Source organism: Apis cerana, linkage group LG9 (assembly GCF_029169275.1).
Source record: "Apis cerana isolate GH-2021 linkage group LG9, AcerK_1.0, whole genome shotgun sequence".
Taxonomy (NCBI): domain Eukaryota; kingdom Metazoa; phylum Arthropoda; class Insecta; order Hymenoptera; family Apidae; genus Apis; species Apis cerana.
Window position 1 is genome coordinate 8,526,884 of NC_083860.1, and position 24,494 is coordinate 8,551,377.

Consider the following 24,494-nt stretch of genomic DNA (forward strand, 5'->3'; position numbering starts at 1 on the left):
CCGCTCTCCTCCTCACATCCTTCTTCGAATCGTTTGTTTATTTGGCAATCGGCCTTCTTACCCAATTCTATAGTTTATTATGCGCTACAATGATGTCGAGCGGGGGAATTTTTGGCGATGGTCAAGAGGATAATTTGCGACAATTGTTGGATCGATGTGAAAATTGTGTACGAAGAAAATCGCGAGGAAGGTAATAAATATAACAAATTTACCCGAGCGAGATAAACGTATATTTATACAAAGAGGTGGAAATTACGAACATTGGATCCCCGATTTTCGACCATCGTTATCGACAATCGGATTTATATTTCAAGAAATTGAATTACGAATAAAGTCGAGAATTAAAGCGTAGCTATATATCGGTATTTTCGTTCCGTTGGTTAATAGAAAAACCGGTTTTTCTCTGGTTACATGAATAACGTAACGAGCCGACGTAACCAATTAAGTTTTCTTCATTTAATTGGCATTAGAGCGATGCCGCCCGTTTGTTGTTCGTTGACCTAATTAGCTTCTAGCGTCTAGCAATGGCGAAAACGGTCTATTTCTTCGGTTTCCTCGAATTATCCACTTATTTTCTTCCAATGGAAAACAATTGGACGTATTTGCATCGGAATACTTGTCGCATTTTCGAAATTCGTTCTCCCGAGAAAACTTAATAACGCGATAAAGATCATCATCCACTTCGAACATTGTGCGAGCTCTATAACCACGAGGTTTATCACACAATATTACACACGTAATGCCAGTCGATAAAGTCAACGAACTTCGGGCGAACTTGTAGAATAAACGTCCGATACGAGCGTCGTTTCTCTTTCTTTCTAAACTGATCGTGAAAAGGTTTCGTAAAGGATCCTCTTCTAAGTTTTTGATCGGTTTTGTTTGATTCGTTCGACACCGTATGTGGGCGTTTTTAAAGAAAATTTCAGTGAAGTAGTAAGTCAATTGACCTTCAACGTTGATCTACGATTAATCGAGAATTATTCGTCGAGACACCATGATTCGACGCGCGCATTGTCATTTCAAATTTCACGGTTGAAAGTTAGGAGAAAAAGTATCGCGTCGTTTACGAGGCTGTTGTCATCTGACGAGGGATAATACCAGGATACACAAGGTTCACGCGAAAGATATGGAAAGGGGAGAGGAACGGCTCGCAAACATCATATTTTACCAGCAGCGAGCAATTTCGGGTATCATTGTCGCACTGGCTGCAATTATCCCGGATATCCGTCGTCTGCGCGACGTCGAAATAATTACTCGGGCCGCGTAACAACTAGGAGCGCAATTACCGCGATAAGAGGCTGCTCTCGATCCCCGCGTACCATGGATTCTCCTTCTCGTTAAGCCTCTTTCATCGAATTTCCGCGAAAATTGGAATATTTCGGTTCTTCTGGTTCGATGGTTCTTCTCCCTCCTCTTCCGTCTCTTTTCCTTTGACCGTCCGTCCACTTGACTTCGTTTCTTTCCAGAGGCATGGATCAACCCCCCGCCTCGATTCTCTTCGTTTGACCCAAATAATCGCTTGCTCGATTATTCTACGCGTATAACAAATTTCTCGAATCGATATGGCAATGGCAATTTTCGAATTATACTATTCGCATTACACTCTTTTGTTTCGAACGTTCCTCTTTCGCACTCTCTTTGAATTTTTTATCAATCGTTTCTCTTTCCAGACGTTTAATTTTGTTATTCATTACACGCAAACAGTCCTGTTGTTCGCGTCTTATTTTTCTCTTTTCAGACGTTTAAATTTACCGAGTTACGTTAATTTTGGTCCATCTTGTATAAGCCGTTTCTTTTTCAACGCGTTTAAAATTCAAGGTTGCGCTATTTTTTTTTTTTGATTCATCTTATTGTACAATAAATCTGTTCTCATTTTCTTCTTATTTCTTCGAGACGTTTAAATTCGAAGTTACGTTAGTTTTGGCATCTGAAATAAATTACAATCTTTCAATACATTTAAAATTAAAAGTTGCGGTATTTTTTTGATTCATCTTAAAATAAATCTATTCTCGTTTTCTTCTTATTTCTTTGACACGTTTAAAAGTTACGCTACGTTTTGACCTATCTTGTATAAATTACAATCTTTCAACGCGTTTAAAAAGCTTGCGCTATTTTTTCGATTCATCTTATTGTACAATAAATCTGTTCTCATTTTCTTCTTATTTCTTCGAGACGTTTAAATTCGAAATTAGTTTTGGCTCACCCTATATATATAAATTACAATCTTTCAATATATTTAAAATTAAAGATTGCGCTACTTTTTTGATTCATTTTAAAATAAATCTATTCTCTTTGCTTCTTATTTCTTCGAAACGTTTAAATTCGAAATTAGTTTTGTCCCACTCTTACAAATAACGCGGTACGCAAACAGTTGCGTTTCAGACGCGTGGAAAGTTCTCTCGCTTTCTTCGAGACGTTTAAATTCAAAGTTAGTTTTGGCTCACCTTGTATATATAAATTACAATCTTTCAATACATTTAAAATTAAAGGTTGCGCTACTTTTTTGATTCATCTTGAAATAAATTCTCGTTTTCTTATTTCTTCAAGACGTTTAAATTCGAAGTGAGTTTTGGCCCACCCGGTATAAGGCTTACAAATAACACGGTACGCAAACAGTTGCGTTTGAGACGCGTGGAAAGTTCATCAAGTTCAAATTCCCGCGTCAGGTTTAGCGAGTTTAAGCTACTTTCAGCTCCTAATTGCGGTCTCCCCTTCGACCTGGCTTTGATGCCCTCCATCCCGTGCCCCTATATATCAGCCCGCCGACCCTTTCGAGTGGCGTGCGGACTGGTTATGGACTGGTTAGTCGATGCACCGCTGCCGCCAGTGGACTCTTCGGCGCCTCACGCTACCCTCGTTCCAGACTCTGTGGCGCCCATTTTCATCCCTTTCTCTCCTCCATCTTTCCCCCATCCTCCTTTCGCATTAAAAACGGGCGGCGCGCGCGTCCACGAAACGGCGAGACCTTGCCGAATAATTGATACGCGCCCTTATTCGACCGATAAAATCGATTTCCTCTTCAATTTCGCCTCCAACTGTCGAGAGTTCGAAGCATCGTGCGTCGATGAAGACGGAAAAGAAAAGAAAGAAAAGGAAAAAAAGACGAGATCGTTACGATACATGACAAATTGCTTCATTTTTAACGTGGAAGATACGGTTGATAAATTCATAACCGCCACGGAATATCGCCGCGTTACGCGGAAATTACGAACCCGCGACCCGTTATTTTATCATTCGTGTCTCTTCTATAGAGCGATCGACTGATCCCACCCCCTAATGATCGGACGAAGGTAGGGAACGTAGGTCTTTTCGAGCTCGTGTCACGACACGGTCTGGTCACGCACGCTTGCTTGTTTGCTTGCTTGCTTGCTTGCTTGTTGAAAACATCACGGTGCACGGTAAAAATAAATCTTGATGTAAGGAGAAACGGCGGACGGTCCATGGTCGCGTATATTTCTTCCAGATTTTTGAAAGGGGAGGAGGTGGATTCGTAAACAAATTTGTTGACGAGATATGGATTTTTTTCTTCTTTTTTTTTCAAGACGAGCCAATGGTGGTATTTTATATTTAGATTTTTTTATCTTCTTCCTTTTTTTTTATATAATTTCCACGAGAGATTGAAATCGTTTGATCAAATGGTTTTGTCCGTGGATCCGAGTGGATCGCGCTACACGGCGGGAATTGATCGAGTTATCGAGACGAGAATGTTTCCGGTTGTTCGACAGGGCAGGAAATTGCTTGCATGTTTTTTACGAAAAATTCACACCGTCATCAACCGGGCCGAGGCGAGCAAACAACATTGTCAAAGGGAACAAATTCGTCTCGAAAGAGTCGGGCGCATTAATATTCATCATTGATCGAATACCGCGAAAAAATACGAAGAAAAATATAACGCGTCGACGTCCCCCGAGGAATTGAATTATTAAAATCATTTGCACGGATAAAATTTCGTGGAAAAATTTTCCCTTCGAAAAGCTTTGCGATTCCATTTTCCTGCTCTCGTCTTCCTAAAAATCGTAATCGTATTTATTCACGATTTTTTTAATCGAGAAGAAACGTTCATCGAAAGCAACGATCGAGATTTTTCCTCGGCGCGCGTTCTCGATTTTTCGAATTTTCACATTTCTGCGTCGATAGTTTTGTTCACCTTTCTACATCCGTTAAAAATTCACGTTTTCCCGGGGAATTGGGGATTCCGTCCGGGATTAAAAAGCGTGAACCGAGCGTGGGCAAACGTTCGAAAGAAAGTTTGGAAATTTAAAAATCGCGATCTCGCGAAAACTCGTCCGATTAAAAAAAGATCGATCCGGTTCCCGTTAACGAAGCGATCGCCTACAATCGCGTATTCGAGGCGGAGCGGATATTTCTCGTGACGCGAGTTTCGTGCCTCGTGATTCTTTAACGAGCCGCGAAACCAACCTCCTCACCCGCCTTCGCTGCGCTCCTCTTGCGCTTTTCCCTGCCGCCTCTTCTCCCCCATCGCCGCAATGAAATCGAAACGGCGAATCGCGCGCGCACGGGTCGCTGGTCACCCTTCGAATCGCCTCCCGGTAAATTATTTACGTCGCGTGCCGTCGACTATCGATTCGTCGTCCTGTCCGCTCCTTCTCCCCCTTCCTCTTTTCCCTTTTTTCCCTCTGTCTCTGCAAACATTTCCCGTCGTCTCTCCAATTTCCACGCTAGTCGTCGAAAAATTGATCGAGGATCTAATCGGAGGCGGTTTCTGGAAAAGATCATATACTTCGTTTCGTTATTATTTCGCAGCAGAGTTTCCAACCATCGATATTTCGTCGTCTCTCCAATTTCCACGCTCGTCGTCGAAAAATTGATCGAGGATCCGGAGGAGGTCTCTTCAATTTCCACGCTCGTCGTCGAAAAATTGATCGGGGATCTAATCGGGGGAGGTTTCTGGAAAAGATCGTGTGTTACATATCTTCGTTTCTTTATTTCGCGGTAGAGTTTAGGGTAATTTCTTTTTTTTTTTTCTTTTTAAAGGGGACGAATGAATTTTGTCGTAAGTAACAAGTTTATCGGTCTCGCGAGATTGCCAGAATTGCAGAAAGATTTTTATGCGGTTTATAGCCGGTGATACGACGCTCTCGGCGGTCGGAAGGAAGCAATTTCGAGGCCCTAATTGCGCCATGAATCTTGACGACTCGGGGACCGGCGCGCCTCCAAAGATTCCATACCGAAGGAAATATCGTTTGCTCCGCTCTGAATTAATAGGCGAGGGTCGCGATATAAATGCTTCCGGGGTGAAATAGATACGCGTTCTCGCCCGATCGTGAGAAAATTCCCAATCATCCCTGACCCCCGAAATTCGCTTTCAATTCCTCGTCTCCGTCCTCGAAAATATATATATATATATATATCCAAAAATCATTCATTCATTTATGAACGTTCGATTTCTAATTTTGTACGCCATTCCAAAAAGTTTCGTCCCTTCCAATTCATTCTTTTTATCATAATTGGAGAATAACAATTACTATGGATAATGGAGTAATAGAAAGAATTCAGTATAATCGTCAATAAAATAATTGGAATCATCGTATACTTCTTGGAAACCGAGGAAGAAATTCCTATTTGGAGCAAGGAAAACGAAACCTGTTACGTCCGAACGTTTTCGAGATTGACGAACGTGGAACAAATTCAGGGATGGATCAGATCGTTTAATCTCAAACGTGCCCGAGTTACATCGGTTTCCCATGCCGTCCACGTCATTAAACCGAGCGATTTAACGGACAATGAATTGCATAACGTTCAGCCCCCTCCCCCCGCAAACAAACGGTAACAGGAATACGAAGCATGTTTATAGGTTTATTACGAATTGCGGTCCGCGTCGTCGGTGTTGTTTCCGGGACGCGTGTTGAAAATCGAGGGGAAACGTGGTTTCCCTCCTCCTCCTCCCTCCCCCAGAGCACGAGCGAACTCGAGCACGTGACGAACTCGGCCCTCGAATTACCGCTCTGCTGTTTTTTTTTTTTGTTACGTTTTTGTTTCCAATTAGCGCGATTTATTCGATTGACTCGAAGGTTTTTTTTAGCCTTAGATAATGACACATTTTTCTTTTCTTTCTTTCTTTTTTTTTTGGACTGACTTTGAACGGTGTGAAAATAATAATAATAATAATTGAAGAGCGGATCGATGTTTTCTGTTACAGAAATAATGAAGAGAGAAGCTGATGCAGGCGCTATGACAGGTTCTGGAGGACCGACGAGTCCTCACAAGCGTTACAGACAGGGTGACGATGAACTTCGTCTTCTGATCCCCAGCAAGGTAAGATTTTATCACCTATTCCACGAGTCCCATCTTGCGAAACCAGTTTAGTTAGAGGCGGCGAGTCGATCGATCCCCCGGTTCTTTTAAAATAAAATTCGACAATTCGAACCAAAAGGAACGATTATATAAATCCTACGCGGAGAAACCATCGAATGTGCTCTCTAATTTTCGAGCAAGTGTTTCCAGTACTTTTAAATTTGTCTTAGACGAGAACCTTGCTGCGAATAGAGGATAATATCCTTCCACGTTTTCTTACTTTCTATTCTCCGCTTGTTTCACTCGTTTCGACGAAACTAATCAAACGTTCTCGAACAATCTCGAGTAAAGTAGGATACCATACTCTCGATCATTCATCAAATATAATCGCATATTACCGTCTCTCCGTGTAAATTCTCTTAAGCATTTGCCATTCGATCGCGAGGACCTCTCGCAAAGGAGCAAGTTGGAAATCTTGTTCGGAAAACTCGGACAACAGTTTGAAGACGCAACAAGGAGAACGTAAAAAGAAACTTTTTTAGTTTCACCTTTCGTACCGACGAGAGACGAAGCGTGCGCAATTTCCTTTCCTCGAATGTTCTTCTCTCATTGTTAAATTTCCAAACGAGATTACGCAAGGATCTTTCCAACCGTGTTTCCCTCGACCAGATAAGCTTTGTCAAACGCGCTCCTTGCACGTTCTCACGCGCGATTTTTTTCTTTTTCCACGCGATGGCGCACGCCAAACTGGTCGAGCAGAAGCCGCGGCTTGTCATAACTTCGTGGCGGAACACGATGCTCTTCCGGTCATTGTCGCCGTGCTCGGCGAACCAATTTTCTTCCGCTTTCTTCCGCCGGAATTTTCGAAACCCGACCGATTCCGATTCTTGGATGAATTCGACCAGTAATTTTTCTTTCTTCCTTTCTTTCCGAAACGCGAAATTGTCACGCGAATCATTTGCAAAGTGTCGGTTCCGATTTTCAAACGTTATCTCTATTCCCGTTAAGTTCGAAGTTTCATCGGATCTCTTCATTTTCTCGGAAGAAGAAGAAAAATCGAGAATCGAGAGAGCACGTATACCATATACCGCGCGTATAAAAGAAGAGAAAAGGGGGAAAAGAACCACGTGCCACTACCCATATCGAAATTCATTCGTTCGCGTCTTAATAAAACGAGATTGCATCGCGAATGGAAAGAAGGGAGGAAATCGATCGGGACGCAAAGGAAGGGCGCTTCTCCTCCTGCGTGCATTTCCTTCGATTTCGCGATGCCTTCGATTTTTATCCCAGTGGGAGAGGGGAGAGATCGCGCAACGATCGAGCACAACGTCGATGGCACGCGAGAAGCGTGTCGGATGGCTCCTTTCCGTCTAATCTCGATCGCGGCGAAAAGGGGAAAAGGAAAAAATTATCGCGTTTTCCAGCGTCTCGGCGACTTATCGCGTGGAACGTGGCCAACCACGTTCGAACGAAAGAAACGAGATCGAAACGGCCTCGCTCGACTCGCGGCCCGTTTCTCACGAAAAATTGGAACGCCAGTCAACACATCCCCCGTGGCTGTGGGTCGAGGCCGGGAACTTGAGTCACCGTTCGCGATTATATATTTTAAGACATTTTAATGTTATTTTGTTCTGGCACGAAACGATTATACCAACGATTCGGACCGCGATTCGTATCGTTGTTCGAAAATGGCGACCGTGGTAGTTTGCAGAGTCTGTTTTCTTAATCGTTGAAAAATTGAACAAAGGATTATCTAGGAAGAATTATACGCAAGTATAATTTTTTTTAAAGAATGCGAAGATTCTTTCCCGAAGAATACGCGAAATCTTGGCCAATTCGAACTCGTTTCGGAAGGAAGGAATCATTATTTATCGATGCCTTTTCCGAGTATTTCGTGTGTGAAAAATCTGAAAATTTTGGATTACAGGTAGCCGGTTCGATAATCGGCAAGGGTGGCCAGAATATCACCAAACTGAGGAGTCAGGTAAGCCGTTGCTTCTTCCGTTCCCGTCGTTACCGTATCCCTCGATCTTGTTTCCTCTGTCGTTCGTTCGTGTTCGTGGGACAAGCACGAGAGACAGAAGAAGTATAAACGATCGGAAAGAGAAAAAAAAAAGAAAAGAAAAGAAAAGAAAAGAAAGATGATAGACAAGAAGAATCCATGGCGAAGTATATAAACTTGGGAAAGTTTTTAAGCTTTAGCCGAACGATCGATTCACGAATCACATCGCATTTTTCACGAGTACTGTATATATTCCGTTCTCTCCGTAAATTAATCTGTCGCGCGAATTTCTAGAGACGACCACATATGTTACATATACATTGTCTATCGATCGAGCTCCTCCGATTAGCTGGAATGTTTAGGAAGGCTCCGATGAGTGTATTTCTGAAACGTGTGTGCAAACGAGAATCGTGTTTGCTGTGAGATTATACCGTTTTCTCTCCCTCTTTTTCTCTCTGTCTCTCTTTTCAGTATGTAGCCCGTTTTTTCATTAGCCGATCTAGCAGAGTATTGTTGTTATTATTATTACTATTATTATTATTGTTATTATTATTATTATTATTATCATTACTATTTTTTTTTTCTAGAAAACTATGAAACCGTTCGTTCCTTTTTACCTACATACGACCTACTAAGATAAATGCAATATATATATATATGTGTGTATATATGTATATATATATATACATTTACATACACACACACGTACGAAATATCTTCATCACGCATATTTTTCTCGAGCTGGAAAGTTAACCACCTTTCGTCTACCGCGTTCACTTTATCGACAGATCATACGTATATATATATATATATGAATAGATAAATATATATATAAGTATCTGCCCGCTCTCGACCGTCTCTGGAAATTGATCGAACCGCCGTTTCCGCGCGATCGTGGCCCGAGAGTGAAACTGCGTGGGCGTGAAACTGCAGCCGACCCTGAACGATTGATTAAAGATGCGGCTCGAGTAAAGCCTGTTGCACGCGCATACCGATCGAACCTTTTTTTCGATTCCAGAAAGGATTAATTATCGATGGTAATGAGTCGGAACGAGCGTGTTGCAACGCGATATAAATTACAACCGTGGGATCAAACTTAAATTCTCCGCTCGACGCAGGGAGAGTCCGTGGAAAGGAAAAAGGGGGGGAAATTACGTAGTATCGCGATTATTTTTTAATTGTGTGTAAAAATTCCATTTTAAAGAATCGCGCCAACTGTAACGAGCTCGAGTTGCTGTGTAAATTCTTCCGCAAAGAAGAAAAGAAATATATATATATATTTATAGCTCGATCTCGATCACGATTTTATTCGTACGCGACGTTTTAATTATGGTTCGGTTCGATTCGGTCGAGCACGTAACAGGCATTACGCTTGCGAGTATCTCGATCGATGTCGTTGTTGCGCAACGTTCGATCGTTTGCCTCGGTGTTTCTCTCCACCGTCCTTGAGACGCCGAGATCGAGAGCTCACCCCGCGGAAGATGGAAGGGACACGAAGACGAGCACAAAGGCTCGCGTTACTTGTCGCGCGATAAAATGAAGAAGAAATTTAGCCCAGATCGAGAGATGTACACGCGGGATTTAGGATTAGAGTTTCGTTGATCGTTGCTTGTGTCGTCGCTCGTGAGAAAATCAAACGCAAACGCGAGTTTAAGGGTCGACGAGATTCGTTTAAGCTCGCGTTTCTGACGAACCGGTCGGTGCTCATCGATCGAAATACGAGTCGAGGCGATTCGATACGCGTGTATTTCTTTTTCTTTCTTTCTTTCTTTCTTTTTTTTTTTTTAATGCAGAGCGTTTTCAACGCCAACCGTCTCTCACGACGAAACGCGTGAAACGTTAAGAGCACGTGGACTCAGGGACAAAATAGAGTGGAATTCGACGCGGTGAACGCGTTGGGTTTAATCGTTGCTCTCGAATGTCGTGCATCTTGTTGAGAACGGACGCAGAAAACGAGACCCTCGTAAGAAACTCGTTCGCCGATTCGGCCGGATTATTTCCAGTCTATGAATTTTCTCGAGGAATGCTTCACACCTGAATCTCTCGGATCCACGGAATTTTGTTTGTTCCCTAAATGTAATTCTTTTATCTACGAGAGATTCGATCGATTATCAGAGAAAGATCAAGTAAAATTTCCAGGATCAAATTTACCTATTGGCCGAAAATTATTCTTTTAAAAAGCTCAATTCAATTGTTTCTCTCGCGATTGCTCGAATTAACGAGCAATCTGTGTATAAAACCAGCGAGAATTGCGATAAACGCGTATCGAATTAACCAATCGTGAACGAGACCATTCCCACTCGATCTTGTCCCTGGTCTTAATTATTATAATCGTAATCGTCGAAGCCGGTTCGTACGTATTTTTTGAGCGCTCGTGTGCCCGCCGACGAGGGCAGCAAGCACGCATGCAGAGTGATCCACTCGCCGTCGAGTGATCTACGAAAGCAGTGTCGCTCCATCGCGGTATCAGATCCTGTTTCTGTCGATGAAGAAGAGCGAAAAGAAAAAAGAAAAAAGAAAAGTCTCTATCCCGTCATGATCGATATAATAACATATAACAACAATCGTGGGATTATTCAACGGTATGGCGCTGCTACTTTCGAGTCGATCGGCAGAGAATCACCCTGTATAACAAATCCGAGGAGCGAGAGAAAGAAAAATCTCGATAATCGCGATATTTTTATCTTTTTTTTTTTTTTTTTTCTTTCACCGTCCACTCGTGTGTCCGCCATTGGTTGCTGCGCCCCCCTTCGCGGGCCAGCTCCCCGTAGCGCGTGTCCCTCGTTAAACGGGGGGAATTCTTTATGTTCGAACAGCGTCGCTCGTTTCGAGGAAACAATTTGGGGAAAAATTGTTGCCAAGTATTGCCGCGCGTACGGAGAAATATTTGCGAGTAATGGACGATCGATCGACAACAAGAGTTGGATGGAGATGAGATCGGTTTAATGCGATCGCGCGACCGATACCTTCCGTCTTTCATCCAAGTTTGGCCAATGTATAGCCACGGATTATACGAACAAGATATCCCGTTGTCTATGCCATTGGGTATTAAATAATTCGTCGCGCGAAACAATTTATATCCGATCGAAGGACTTGGACACTTGTCAGTATAGAGAATAAAGAGGATGATAGAATTATTATCGGGGAACGGCCGATATTTTATTACATGTAACTCGAGCCGGTGGCGGAAGTTGAAGAAAGGAAGCGAGAACGGGTCGGGAAATTGCACGTTGATTATCGAATTCCTTCCTTTAATTAGCCGATTACGAACGCGGACGAGAAAGAAAAAAAAACAAAGCGAAAGAGGGAGGGTGGAGGGTGGAGGGGGATTGCAGAGTGAATGCCCGCTTTCGCATTTATTTACAGCAATGTACACAAGTGGAAATATAATTGGATCGATAATTGGGCGAAATTTGCGGTTTCTCTTTCTCTCTCTCTCTTTCTCTCTCGGTATTTTTCATTTCGAAGGGATGGATCCACTTCCGGGTCGTTTCTCCGGTTTTATCAATTTTTTAACGATAAAAAGGGAAAGGAAAGAGAGGAAACGTGCCGCTCGCAAATATTTCTCCGATTCGCGACGGCGGGATTCGAGGAAAGGGAGGAAACGGGACGATAGAACGCGGGAAGAGCAGATGAAGGAGGGAGGGGGGGTTGTTGGTAGAGGTATAACAATACGGAAGGAGACAAGAGAAGGGGTTAGAAGATTAAGCCGCGAAAAATTAATCCAGCCGTGAGAGACGTGATGTCTAACTTGGTTGATGATTTGTGCCCTGGCCCCGCCCCAACCCCGGCGTTGCCCCCCTGGTGTTGCCCTGCCGTTGCCCTGCCGTTGCCCTGCCCGGAACGACGGACCCTGACTTGATCGGCAAATGGACCACCCTACCAACAATCGACAACAACCACCAACCAACCACCAATGAACCAACCACCAACCACCACGGCCCGACAGTACAAAGCCTCAATCATTGTACCCGATTGCCCCGGACCCGAACGGTAATGACCAACACCACTACTTAATGTCTTATTTTTCTTTGTCTCTAATTACAAGAAAATACCTAAACGGCAGCGACCTCATCGATCGCTCAGCTGTTTTCTTTTTTTTTTTTAAAGTCGGAACGACAGCGACGTTCTCTCTCTCTCTCACTTTCTTTCTCTCTCTCTATCTCTCTCTCTATCGATAATTCTTTTTCTTTATGTCTATCTGTCTGTCTGTCTGTCTGTCTGTCTGTCTGTCTGTCTGTCTGTCTGTCTGTCCGTCCGTCTGTATATCTGTCTGTCTGTCTATCTTTTTTCACCTTCATTCTCCTCCACTATTCTCTCTCTCTCTCTCTCTCTATTTCTTTCGTCCGTATTTCTTTTTTCCCCTGTACTCTTTATCCTCCTACTCGCAATACCAGCCTCTCTCTCTCTCCCCCTCTCTCCTACCCTTCTCTTAGTCTTTTTTGTCTATCCGTCGGCTTGTGCCTTCCTCAGCCTTGTACCTGTGTCCTCGACCAGCGTCTCCAACATCGCCTCGCGATGATTCATCGCTCGTGAACGAATGAATCGCGCTTGTACGGGCCGAGTGTAGGTATCGAAGGCGAGGAACACGGCACGAACGATAGCACATCCCAGGGCGCGCGTTTCTCGTGACTGCACCTGCCTTCGCTCGCGGTTTTCCACGTCCCTTCTTCGTCCATCCTCCTTTCCCCCCCTGCATTTCTCAGATCTCTTCGTTCGTCAACGTTCTCGTTCTCATTCTCATTCCCATTCGGCTCCGTCTCTCTCCATCCGCCTCTCTTCTCCTCTCGAAACTTTCGAGAGTAATCAACCGAGCGAATCGAAAATATCGATCGAGAGGGGCGGTAGTAAGTAAAACCCTCTTCTCGCGCTTGTCGCTTCTTTGCCTCTTCCTTCCCCCTTCGTTTTCTCTCAGGAGGAACTCGTTCCATTCCAATGAGTTGGCTGGATGGATGGAAATTTTCATGCTCGAAAATTGCAACTCGCGATCTCGAAGAAGAAACGAATCTTCGGTCGGTCGTTCGTTGTTGCAATTTCAATGGAAAAATCGTTATTCCAACGAGTTAGCGATAGCGAGAGGGCATGCGTCTTTTTGTTCTAACGCGCGCGAAAAACACGGTCGATCGTGCATCTCGACCGTGTTCCAAACCTTTCTTCTACTCTCATCCTTAATCCACCCCTAATCCTATTATTCTGGTGCAGTCTCTCTGTCTCTCTCTGTCTGTCTCTCTCTCTCTCTCTCTCTCTCTCTCTCTCTCTTTCTTTCTGTCTCTCTGTACACGTCTCTGATCCCTTTCTGTCTCTCTTTTTTGTTCGTGTTTGCTCGGATCGTCTCGCGGACAAAACACGCCCGATATCACACATGGTCAGAAAAATGACAACACTTTGTGGCCGGGGAAAGTATAATGTGTACATCGTGTCTTGTGTCTTTCTCTCTTTCTCTCTCTCTCTCTTTCTCTCTCTTTCTCTCTCTTTCTATTTCCTTCCTTCTTCTCTCTTTCATTTTCACGTTCTCTTTATCTAATTTTTTTGTGGCTAACACGGATGCTAATCCGTGGAAATGGGCGGGTACTCTGCCGATTCCACGCTTAACGTCGATATGTCACGCTTACTCTTTTTAGGTACGCCCCATTGATCAGCGCCAACCATTGACCATCATCGTCCTGGCAGAGATTTTTTTTTTTTGCCAACAAATTGTGCGATTAAACCAAAATGTCCGCCGATCGCGAGTCGAAAGTCATTACCGACCTGCTGTGTGATCCGCCTGTATCTCTGCCTCGTTTCGATCCTTTCGTTGCTGGCCTCGTTTCGGCCTCATACACGCTCGTTCCAAATTCCTTGCGAGCGTCTCCCCATTCGGTGATAAACTTCGTTCGCGATGGCTTCGATTCGTCTGAATTTCTTTTTTTTTTTTTTCCTTTTTTTTGATAGAAATTCAAATTCTTAATTCGAGTCAGCAACGAAAGAGATTTCACGCTTACGGGATTTAACGAACGTAGTTTTGATTTGAATTATTTTTTTTTTTTTATCACAAGAATGTGATATACGCGAGCGTGTTTAATAATAATGAGAAGTCTTAGCGATTTTAGAAAAGTTGTAAAAATTTAAATAGGATTGATTAGTCGTATCGAGTTGTCGTTAGAAATTGATCGAGAACGCATCTGTTAGATATTTCATGGAAATGATGAATTTATACAGTTCAATAAATGGTGACGTAATGAGGATTTATCGTAGTAGAAAAAGATACAATATTTTCGATTATAAATTATTTTTGTTTGCCGGCTATGCAAAACGGGATCCAACGGGATCGTTTTATAATCCGTCGTTACATCGATCGAATTTCGCATCTATAATTTCCACGATGACGAGTAATTTATTTATGATAAACGAAATATTTAAATTACATTTAAAAATGCACATTGATAGCCTACGTGGCTTTCGTAGATTAACATAATTATTGATCGACTCCGAACTTGTGTTTTTAGGATGCATACAGGCCCGAATAATAATCGATTTTATCGTACAGGTTACTCGATAATCTACGCGCGCGTCATAAAAATTATTACGGAAACATTATAGCTTTTCGTGTCTTTAGAAAAATATTTGGTAATATGGTAACGTTCCGTTTCATAAGCATTAATAATAATCGAATATTAGCGAGGAGGGAAAAGAATCAAATTTCGAAATTCAATTAAACTTAATTAAAAGATTATCCACAACATCTGTGCGCGTTCGTTACAGATTAATCAAGAGAAAATATTCGATCTCAAACGATTGAAGACAGTTTCTCTTTTAACCTCTGCCCCTCTGTTAGGTTTAATGGAAGGAGATCCGTTAATTCAATTTTTCATCCCATCGATGCACGTCTGGATCCTAGATACTCGGTAGAAAAATCTCGCGATCGAAGCTTACCAGCGATCGTAGCTCCTCTTCGTTCTTTTTTTATCCTTTTTTTTTTGTCTCAGAGAAACTTTTCAATTTCGTGGAGAGTGGATCCCGAGATCTGTATATCTGTATAGCTTTCATTTTCGAGGCTTTGTTGATGACTTTCGACCTTCGATACCTTTCCTTTCAAAAGGGACGAATTAATAATAAACGCACGCTGGTTGTTCAAGGAAACGTTAATCAAGTTCGTGATTGCGTGTTGACCGTTGAAGTGAATCGGTTTGAGAATCGGTTTGAGAATCGGTTCTCAGGCAGAGAAGTAGCTTGGCGATGGCCGTTTTCACGGTTTTCAGAGGGTCTAGTCAACGAGAAACCGTTCCCTCGCGACCCGTGTTGCTTACTGTATCGAACGATCTCGTGTCTGGTGATCGCGAGACGACGACCGTTATGTAGGAGAAAAGCGCATGATTAACCCTCGACCAGTAGGGTGAACGTGGAACTCTGTTCCCATAATTGGTAGGGTGGGATCGATTCAAAGGAAAGAGAAAAAAATACCAGCTGTTCGTGATAGTCAAGTCGAGTCACGCGACGGAGACAAGTCGTGCGTATATAACCGTGCTTCGGTTGTCGATGGAAACCACTGACAAAGGAAAAGGTACGATGGCTCGATCATATTTAACCCTGCTTAAACGTCATATGTTAAGTATATTTCGGATCCAACATGCTGCTTTTCCATCCCGCTGTTCAATTAAATTTATCGCGGGTTTTTGAGGTTACGGTGCGATGGCTCTTCCTATTTTCACCACCAGGTGTCTCGTCGTTTACTGTTCATTTTCTCGCTGGTAATTCGAAAGAAGGAGTTTTTTTCTTTCTTTCTTTCTTTCTTTCTTTCTTTTTCTCCCCTGACTTTTCCTAGAGCATCGTAATAATAAGAGGGAAAAATTATAATTTTGTATAATTTTGTTTGTTTTTTCTTTTGAAATAGCAGGGTTAAATAGTTCTTTGTTGCGATATAATAATATCGATTTATTTTTTTTTTCCCTCTCCTCCTCGTTTCTTTATCTTTCTGGTGTATACGAATAGGAATTTCTTATTATTATTTACTTTAGATCGTTCTTGATTTATATCTCGAAGTTTTTTTCGAGTCGTTCAAGTACGATTTATCCCTGCTCGCATGATTCACTCTGCATCGTATTGTCTCACTTTCTCTCTCACCGAACGTGTGACTACTAGTACTAACACTGGATTAATTTTTTTTTTTTATTTTTTTTTATTAAAATTACACGTCACTAAACAAACACCGACCGATTCAGCTCATTCTGTCTGTGATGAGGATTAACGTGCATTCACATTTCAGCCATAGTAAAAAAAAATAAAAATAGATAAAAAGCTAGATTTCAGCTTCGCTGAGGAAGTATGTAATTGTTCGTTCCTAACTTCACCCTACCAGTCGATGGTTAACATTTAATAACAAAATAATCACGCGACGATCGAAGGAACGCCATTCGTAAGGGAAAGCTCGCAGCTTTTTATCTTGCGACACGTAAAAGGCTTCGGCTCTGATAAAAGAGGGATCGATAAAAATGCATTGCTAAAGAAGTAGCGATAGAACAATTTGTGAAATAAAACCATTTAACGTATGTGTCAATAGAATTTTTTTTATTTTCTTATTTTTCAAATCATCAACGATGGCCAGTAAATTCTTGATTACCTCGATCGATTATTTTGCAAATATCTTTTTCATATTTATAAATTCTCTTTTTCTTTTAACAAATTTAAAAAGATTAAATTTCCACTTGCTTGCGAACAGTAAAAATAATAGAGATCCTGTGAATTCTGTTTTTTCTCAAAAAAAAAAAAAAAAAAAAAAAAAACGGAAGATAGACGAATTTTTAATTTCTCAATAACTTTTTCTCGAATTTTAATCGAACCTCCATTTTCAATCTCCTCCCGGAATTTCGCTGGCCATCGTCGAATTCGATTTTTCCATGGAAAACGAATAGAAATGGATTGATTTCGACGATACGTACCTGGCTTCCGGCTTCGTTCAAGCACTATTTCGAAATTAGAATACATTATCGTGTCTCGGTCGAAATCGAATCGTGTCGAACGAAACGTAATTTTCCTTCGCCAACCAATGCGAAAACAAGTCGCGAGTGAAGCTCCTATTCCCGACTTTCGGCAGCCTCTCGTCCTCTCGTCGCAATTGTTACCCGAATCGCGACCATCGATCGAGTGGATACATTGTGAAAAACTGGTGGAAAATCCGCTCTATGATCGGGAAATATGATCCTATTCTCCCCTCGAACCCGTTCGGATATCTGAAAATTGCGCGGAAGATGAAAAATCTTTCTCGTTTTCTCCTCGCGTTACCCCCCGTGTTCCAAAAAAAAATATGGAAACCCCTCGAAATTGACAATTTATTCGCGCGTGAAAGTTAATAAACTGGAATCACCAAATCGAGTCAAATTAATTAATCTCGTATTTTTTTTTTGCAATAATAATTAGAAACAAGTACAAGTGTTTATATTTTAAAAGAATAAAATTTTTTCACTCGAACGTTTGCTTTTTCAATTACGACTAAAAATGATTAATTTCTGACTAAATACGAATAAACTATCAATAAGTTTATTCTAAAATGTGAAGTTAAGCAAAAAAAAAAAGGAATAAATTTTTTTCATTTAAAAATTATTTTTCTTTGACGTTCATTTTGGATTTTTTTAAAAAAAAAAAAAAAAAAAAAAAAAAAAACAAACAAATTTAAAATTTAAAATGTGGATTTTATTTTACATTTTTTTTGCATATTTTAGCACGTAAAATAACTATTTATCGATAATTTATTCGTATCTAATCGCAAAATAGCTAATTTTAGCTGTACTTGAAAATTTATCGGAAATTTTACTCGAAAACAAAGCCTCAAATGAAAATAGTTTATTTATTTTCGATTTATTATTTTTTTTTTTCACTTCTTGTCCAATTACCTGTAATTTTTAAAGATAATTCTTTGTTTTCTCTATCTACAATTTCACTTCCGATTACATCGATCGAAGAAAGGAAAGGGAAGGGAAACGAGACGCGATTCCTTGGAATTTCGATTAACGGACTATTAAAAAAAAAAACGAAACAAAAAAGAAAAAAAAGAGCGGGAACAGAACGGAGGAGGAGGTAGTTCCGGTGTTTAATTTGCGTTTCGAAAGTTCCGTGTTTATCGGAATTCCGTTTCGTATTTAGCGGTATTTCCTGTTATCCGTGTTTTTATTCAATAACCCATTTACCAGTGGTGATTCCACCCGCCATTCATTCGAAAAGAGACGAGAGGCAGCTGATCGTTCGTGAATCTCGTTCGTGATTAACCCGATTCAATCATTGCGTTGCCGGGCGATTAAAATGTAAATTAGATAATTGGATAAAAATTTTTTTCCGAAAGCGGAAACAACGATACGACGAGATATTCGCGAGTGGAGAAAAAGCGTTCAAAATTCGGATGGGAAAATAAAGGTGAAGGGGAAAAAAAGAGATGGATACTTTTTTTCTTTTCAGAGCGGAAGAAAGACTTTTTTCGTTTCGTAAATTGATCCGAAGGAACTCTCGCGTGTTTCTCCGCGGCTAATTTTTCCGGGGAGGGGGAAGGGGGTGAAAATTCGCCGACACGATTCGATGTAGGGAAAGGCAAAACGTGTTGTAGCATACGTAAGATACGCGATGGTGATCGATCGGGAGTAATTGTTGGAGTGTTTTTGATTTTAGGGTGCTTACCATCAGCTCGGATCTGCCCACCGTACTCCAAGTGTTGAACGAGGTCGTACCTAATCTCGAGGAGGTGAGTGTTGCTACCAGAAGAGGATCACACGGGAAAAGAAATGACTCAATCGTGAGACTTTTCACATGTTTTTTTCTTATTTATTAGTAGAACATGTTAAAGATATAGAGATAGAAAGTGACGTGACGCGGATTGGTTCGATAATTGGTTGAGCGCCTTGATACGAATTATCATGCCATGACTTATATTTCATTCTTGATTATTTCATCGATTGTAGCGAACGTACAAAGAAACACTTGCTTTATTTGCTGAGCTCGTTATTTATACTGATAATCTCTGTATAATACCGTTTAATTGGATACGAAACTATTAAATATCTTGTTCGAATAAATAATCTAATTGGTATAGGGAGATTAGGGTGCTAACCAATATACCGTTCCATCTTACAGAAAGTCTTATGCCAAAGGGAATCGCATTTTACATAGTTGCATGGAATGCATTCTAGAAATTTAGAGGGCTATCTAAAATTTGAACGAAATTTATCTCGAAAGAGAATATTTTCTTTTTCTTTTTTTCCCCCTTTGCACGGAACACGTAGTAACGTTTCCATAAATAGAACGATCGATGCATCCGATTTAACGACAAACGTCGCGACATGATATAGAATGATATAGAATCACGTTCCAAAGAACGCACCATCTTATGAATATTTATTATCCGTTCATCGATTAACATAAACCTAGAATAAACCGGAACAATGTATTCAACGTAAAACGACTAAAGATTGTTGGAAAAATTAAAAAAAAAAATAAATAAATAAATGAAGAAAAAAGAAAAGACAAGCGAAATTTAGCCAGACGACGAACACATAGAGGCATTCGAAACGAACAGGGCAGCGTTGCCAAAGTATATATTGAACAACGTGTAAACAAGACAAGACAAGAAAGTAAATGTTGGAAATGGATTTTCAGAACGGATCTCGACACGGGAGCGACGAGATCGACGTGCGCATGCTGGTGCATCAGAGCCAAGCCGGATGCATAATCGGCAAGGGAGGTTTAAAGATCAAGGAGCTTCGCGAGGTAAGTCGGAGAATATGTTCGTACGCCGTTTAACACGCGTTATCCACACGGGACGCGACATCGGTTTTACGATTGTCACGTTCGACTCCGTGCCAAGGCCTCCAGCGTGCTCGTACGACGAATTTAAACCGTTCTCGAGGCCTTTTATACGATCCTCTTTATTAATGGCCGCGGACAACGAAGTCGGTTTCGCTCGCTCTTCCAACCAAGATCCGAAACCGTTTCCGTTTCCGCTATTTTTGGACGCCCGCCTTTCGATCGATACTTCGCCGTTCATTTTTACGTCGATTACGAAATATTTATCGTGGATCGTCAAGAAGAGGTTTCTCGCGTGCAATTGTTGTCCTTTTTAAGGGGAAAAATATTTTTAAAATATTTATTCAAAATTTATTATCGAAACAGAAAGAGATAATTATTTGTCTCTGGAGTAGAAAAGTGAGAGTATTTAGAAAATTCACGCGATGGGAGGGGATCTTTTTTTTGGGGGTAGAAAGTGGAAGAAATTGGAATTGCTTACGGGATAAAGATTACCAGGATCGAGAAGGTTATTTTCCACTAGGGAAAATTAGGTCTCGTAAATGGATTAGAATTGATTTTAGTGGCATTAAATCATTACCCTCGCGGCCGATTCGAATAGCCTATTGCACAAGCACCGCTAATAAATCTGGAATTCACCGTCCACGGTGATAATAAGGAAATTATCCGCGTTTCCTCTCGTTCTCCCACTTCTTGCCTCGCGAGAATCGTCCCTCATCTCTGCTTCTCGAGCAAAATAAAGAATATCTTCCAAATGGATCCCTTCCTTTCTTTCTTTGTTCCTCTCATCCGCAACGAGAAACGATTAATCCATTTATAATACCTGTGAAACAAAAAAATCACTCTTAGAAGAATCTGGAAGAAAATGGATCGAATTTTTAGAGCGAAGAAACACTCTCGAAGTTGATAAATGGAGCGAGCTGGGTGGAAATGGGGAGTCGAGCTTGTTTTAATTAGGGGAATGGCGGTTCGTAGATTTTACGTAACGAGAATGGACGAAATATAATGGACAATGTATCCAGGCAGCGGAATATGCAACGTGGCCAAGTGGCTCGTTACGTTTTCGCGTTGTACGAGAGGTATAACCAACCGATATAGACCTTTTGTTCCACCAGCCACTAGACTGCCGTAACTTTTCTTCTTTCGAGCTTTGTCGGCTTCTTCCCTTCTCCTCTCCCCTTCCAGGATCTCGTCGATCTTGACACACTCTCCTGTTTACTCGATGATTGTTCGAGTTGTTTCGAGGGAAGCAACCGTTTCATTCGAGTTTTTTCCTCGAAATTTTTCATCGGAAATTAATTTATCGAAGGACAATGTACGAGTCTCTTTCTTCTTTGTGAACGGTCGAAGCGAACTCGAAAAGAATCGATTCAGAGAATTGAACCGACTCCGCCGTATACGTTCGAATATACATTCCAGAGAGCATAAGAGATATAGGAAAAAATGTTTCTTCGTAATTTATTCTGGATAGAATGGAAGAGAGAGATACGGCGGCAGTGCCAATTGGCGACATCGCCAGAATTGTTTGGAAGGGTTTGTTTCATCGATCTGATCCGATTCGATTCTTGGTTCTCTCGGGATTTCGAATTGAAGGAAAGGAAACTCGTAGTTGGAATAATTTTCGATAGATTTCGAGAATTCTTTCAGACAAGAATTTCCAATCCGTTCTCGGCTTATTTTCGCGCGAGCTTGATCCAAAAGTTTAACGACCTCGCGGTTTTCTCCTCGTTTTCGCTCTATCTCTCAAACATTCGTCGTCTTCCCCGCCTCTTCTCTTTCTCTTCTCTGTCAACACTGGCGATACTTCAGAGCACTGTTAACGTGCGCGCAATATTTCGACCCGAGATACGTGCCACTCGTTTATAGCGCTTCCGTGATCTCATGACGCCCAATGTTCGAAGCAATAAGACCGGCTTATATCTCTTCCTTTGTGCTCACCCTAATTTCTAGATACGGAACACGCTTCTTCGAACGCACAGGTGAACAGATTTGGGGAGTCTCTCGTTTTCACGCTACTCCTCTTGTCGTCCCCTCCAGAATTCTGCAAAATTATTATCGCGATTAATGAAGAACATTTCATTCTTTTCTTTTGAATTGACGAAATTTACGTGTGATGTAATTCTCGAGGCAAAAATTTACTTATTTATTTATTCTTTTCTAAAATAGAAATGTTCGTGTTTAAGGTGAAACGAAAGTTTCGTACATTTCATGTCTGAGAAATTTTTATTGCTTTTTACTCGTAAGTTAAATTCGTGAATAATTCGCGTTAATTTCGCCGATTTTTATTTTTTTGTTATCACCGTTTTAACATTTCCACGTTATTTCCTTCGAAAGTTGAACATGGTTTTACAAAGTTTATTAATGGACACGGGTCGTCGTCCAGTTTCCTTGTCGCAAAAGCTCGAATCGGTTGCTGCCCGCGCTCGTAATTACACTCGTTCAACCCCTGTTTTGCCCTCTTCTCCTCGCTCAATTACCGTGACACGTTTTGAAAAAGTGTATTTCAACTGGTTTAACGTTCGTTATCCAGCCCGAGGGAGGGAGGCGAATGGAAAACCCCGCCGATTCCGTGGTCGCATTAAAACTTTTCGTTCGCACCTATCTCCGCCAGATGTCTACTCCTCTTTAAACTCGATCGCGATACGCTATTGAATTTTCTTAGAGAACCATGGTCGAGAACGATATTACACTTACGCTTCTATTATCGAGCCGATGATTTCAATAAAGGAAATGGAGAGATAAGGGGCCGTGGTAAAATTCCATAACGCGAGTCGATGATTAGTGCAGATAACAGTGTAGATAACAATACGATAGAAACAAACATTATAGATGAAATTGTTTGCTAGAAAATGAAATAATAATAATAATAAAGAAAAAAGTTAGGATAGAGGGATTGTAAAAAAATTCACTCGTCGTTCGTCGTTTTCTCATTTGTGAATCGAACAAAACTGGGCGAACCACGAGACGGAAGAAAAGTTTTTGAAACATTGTAGAGTATGGGTTTTGATCGTTTTCACGTGATCATCACTTAATCGGTAATATCAATCGTCGAATGTAAATTTCTATTCGTTCGAAGCTGCCTAGATCCTTACGTAAGCGAGTTTTATGAATTATACGACCATCGCATAACAGGTTTACCTTTTATTCGCGTGGATGTATCGATTAGTTTGATCGATTATCTCGTCTCTATTTGCAAATGAAATAGACGTTGAAAATTGTAGGATAATAAAATAGTCGAGCACGTTAACGGAAAGCAATTTTTTAAAATTTATTACGACTATTCGATCGTAATATATTTATCGATATGTTTATTAGCGACAACTTTTAAGAATAGTTTTAAAAAAAGATATTCGTTTACAATGAAATTTTTTTTTATCTTTTATTTACGCGCGATAAAGAAACGAATTTATATTTATAGATGTCAGTAAGAAATACGATCGATAGTAACTGCGCCATCTAACGTCCTCAGCTAAAACTTCATCGTGCGTCGAAAAACTTGAACGTATAAATCACTTTTACCTTCCTCCCTTTTTTTATCACGATCTTTATCCACGTTAGAAAAAAAAAAAGTAACGAGAAAATAAATCAAAAATTACAACGAGATAAGAAATTTCGATCCTTTTCCATCTATATCTTTATAAATAGATGAAATATTATTTTTTATCACGTACGAAAGAATCGCTTAAATCATCTGTCGTAATCGAAAGATGAAACGTTCCCTTTCAAATTTCTAATTCTCGTTTCCTAATAAATAAATAAATAAATAAATAATCGTGCGCCACGGTCGATACTCTATTTCTTCGCGTATTTCTCATCCACGAGAAATTATCGAAACAAGATGCGTAAAACTTGCAAAACTTTTGCGAAATTTTGGGAAAAAGTTGCAGTTGGTTTAAAAAAGAAAGGGAGAAGTGAAAAACACGGCGGGATTCCGGGTCACGATGCGACGAGACGTTTCTTTTTAAACTCTCTCTCCTCTCCCCTTTAGCGACGAAGTTTCTCGTGCTTCCTAAATAACCGCGCGACACGGCAGGGGGTGGCAGGGGACCGTCGAGGGTAAAAAAAAAGAAAAAACCCTCGCAAAGTATGAAATTAATTCCAAGAAAATACGCTAGATAATTACGCACACGCGATGCTTTTATTATTATCCATCGCTTGTATCTAAGCGTACACATATTATCCCCGTCGATTAGTCGATTTTTCTTCTTCTTGAAGAAAAGATCGAAGGTGCGGCACGATCTTTTATAGAATTAGAGATAAAATTCATTAATATATATTCAGTTTCGTCTCTCTTGGCAGTGTAAATTACTTCAGTAGAAAATTCTGCTATTTGGCATGCACGTCAAAAATATCCGGAAATGTAATATTACTTTATTATAAATGTTACTTAAACATTTAATATCGTAAGTGAAATTAATTTTTTGCCTAAAGATTGCATTTTTAGATTTAAAAATTACTTACTTAAATTATTTGT

The 24,494-nt window shown here is 40.9% G+C and overlaps 1 protein-coding gene and 1 long non-coding RNA gene across 7 annotated transcripts in view; one reads left to right on the top strand and one right to left on the bottom strand.

Moving 5' to 3' along the window:
- The window catches only part of LOC107998723 (heterogeneous nuclear ribonucleoprotein K), a 90,560-nt gene that overhangs the window by 39,530 nt on the left and 26,536 nt on the right, over positions 1-24,494 (top strand). For 5 of the 6 annotated variants that reach the window (XM_017058179.3, XM_017058260.3, XM_062079438.1 and 2 more), the window contains 5 exons: positions 6,161-6,276; positions 8,183-8,239; positions 12,207-12,250; positions 18,890-19,013; positions 19,874-19,984. In XM_017058179.3, coding sequence (XP_016913668.1) covers positions 6,166-6,276; positions 8,183-8,239; positions 12,207-12,250; positions 18,890-19,013; positions 19,874-19,984 — 447 coding nt within the window. In that variant the 5' untranslated portion in view covers positions 6,161-6,165. The remainder of the gene's footprint in view (positions 1-6,160; positions 6,277-8,182; positions 8,240-12,206; positions 12,251-18,889; positions 19,014-19,873; positions 19,985-24,494) is intronic. The other variant, XM_017058672.3, reaches the window with a different exon arrangement.
- LOC107999410 (uncharacterized) lies at positions 19,021-22,721 on the bottom strand. Its single transcript, XR_009831149.1, has 3 exons — positions 22,321-22,721; positions 21,121-22,061; positions 19,021-20,843 (listed from the first exon to the last, which is right to left on the bottom strand). It is a non-coding gene; the product is annotated as an uncharacterized LOC107999410 (long non-coding RNA).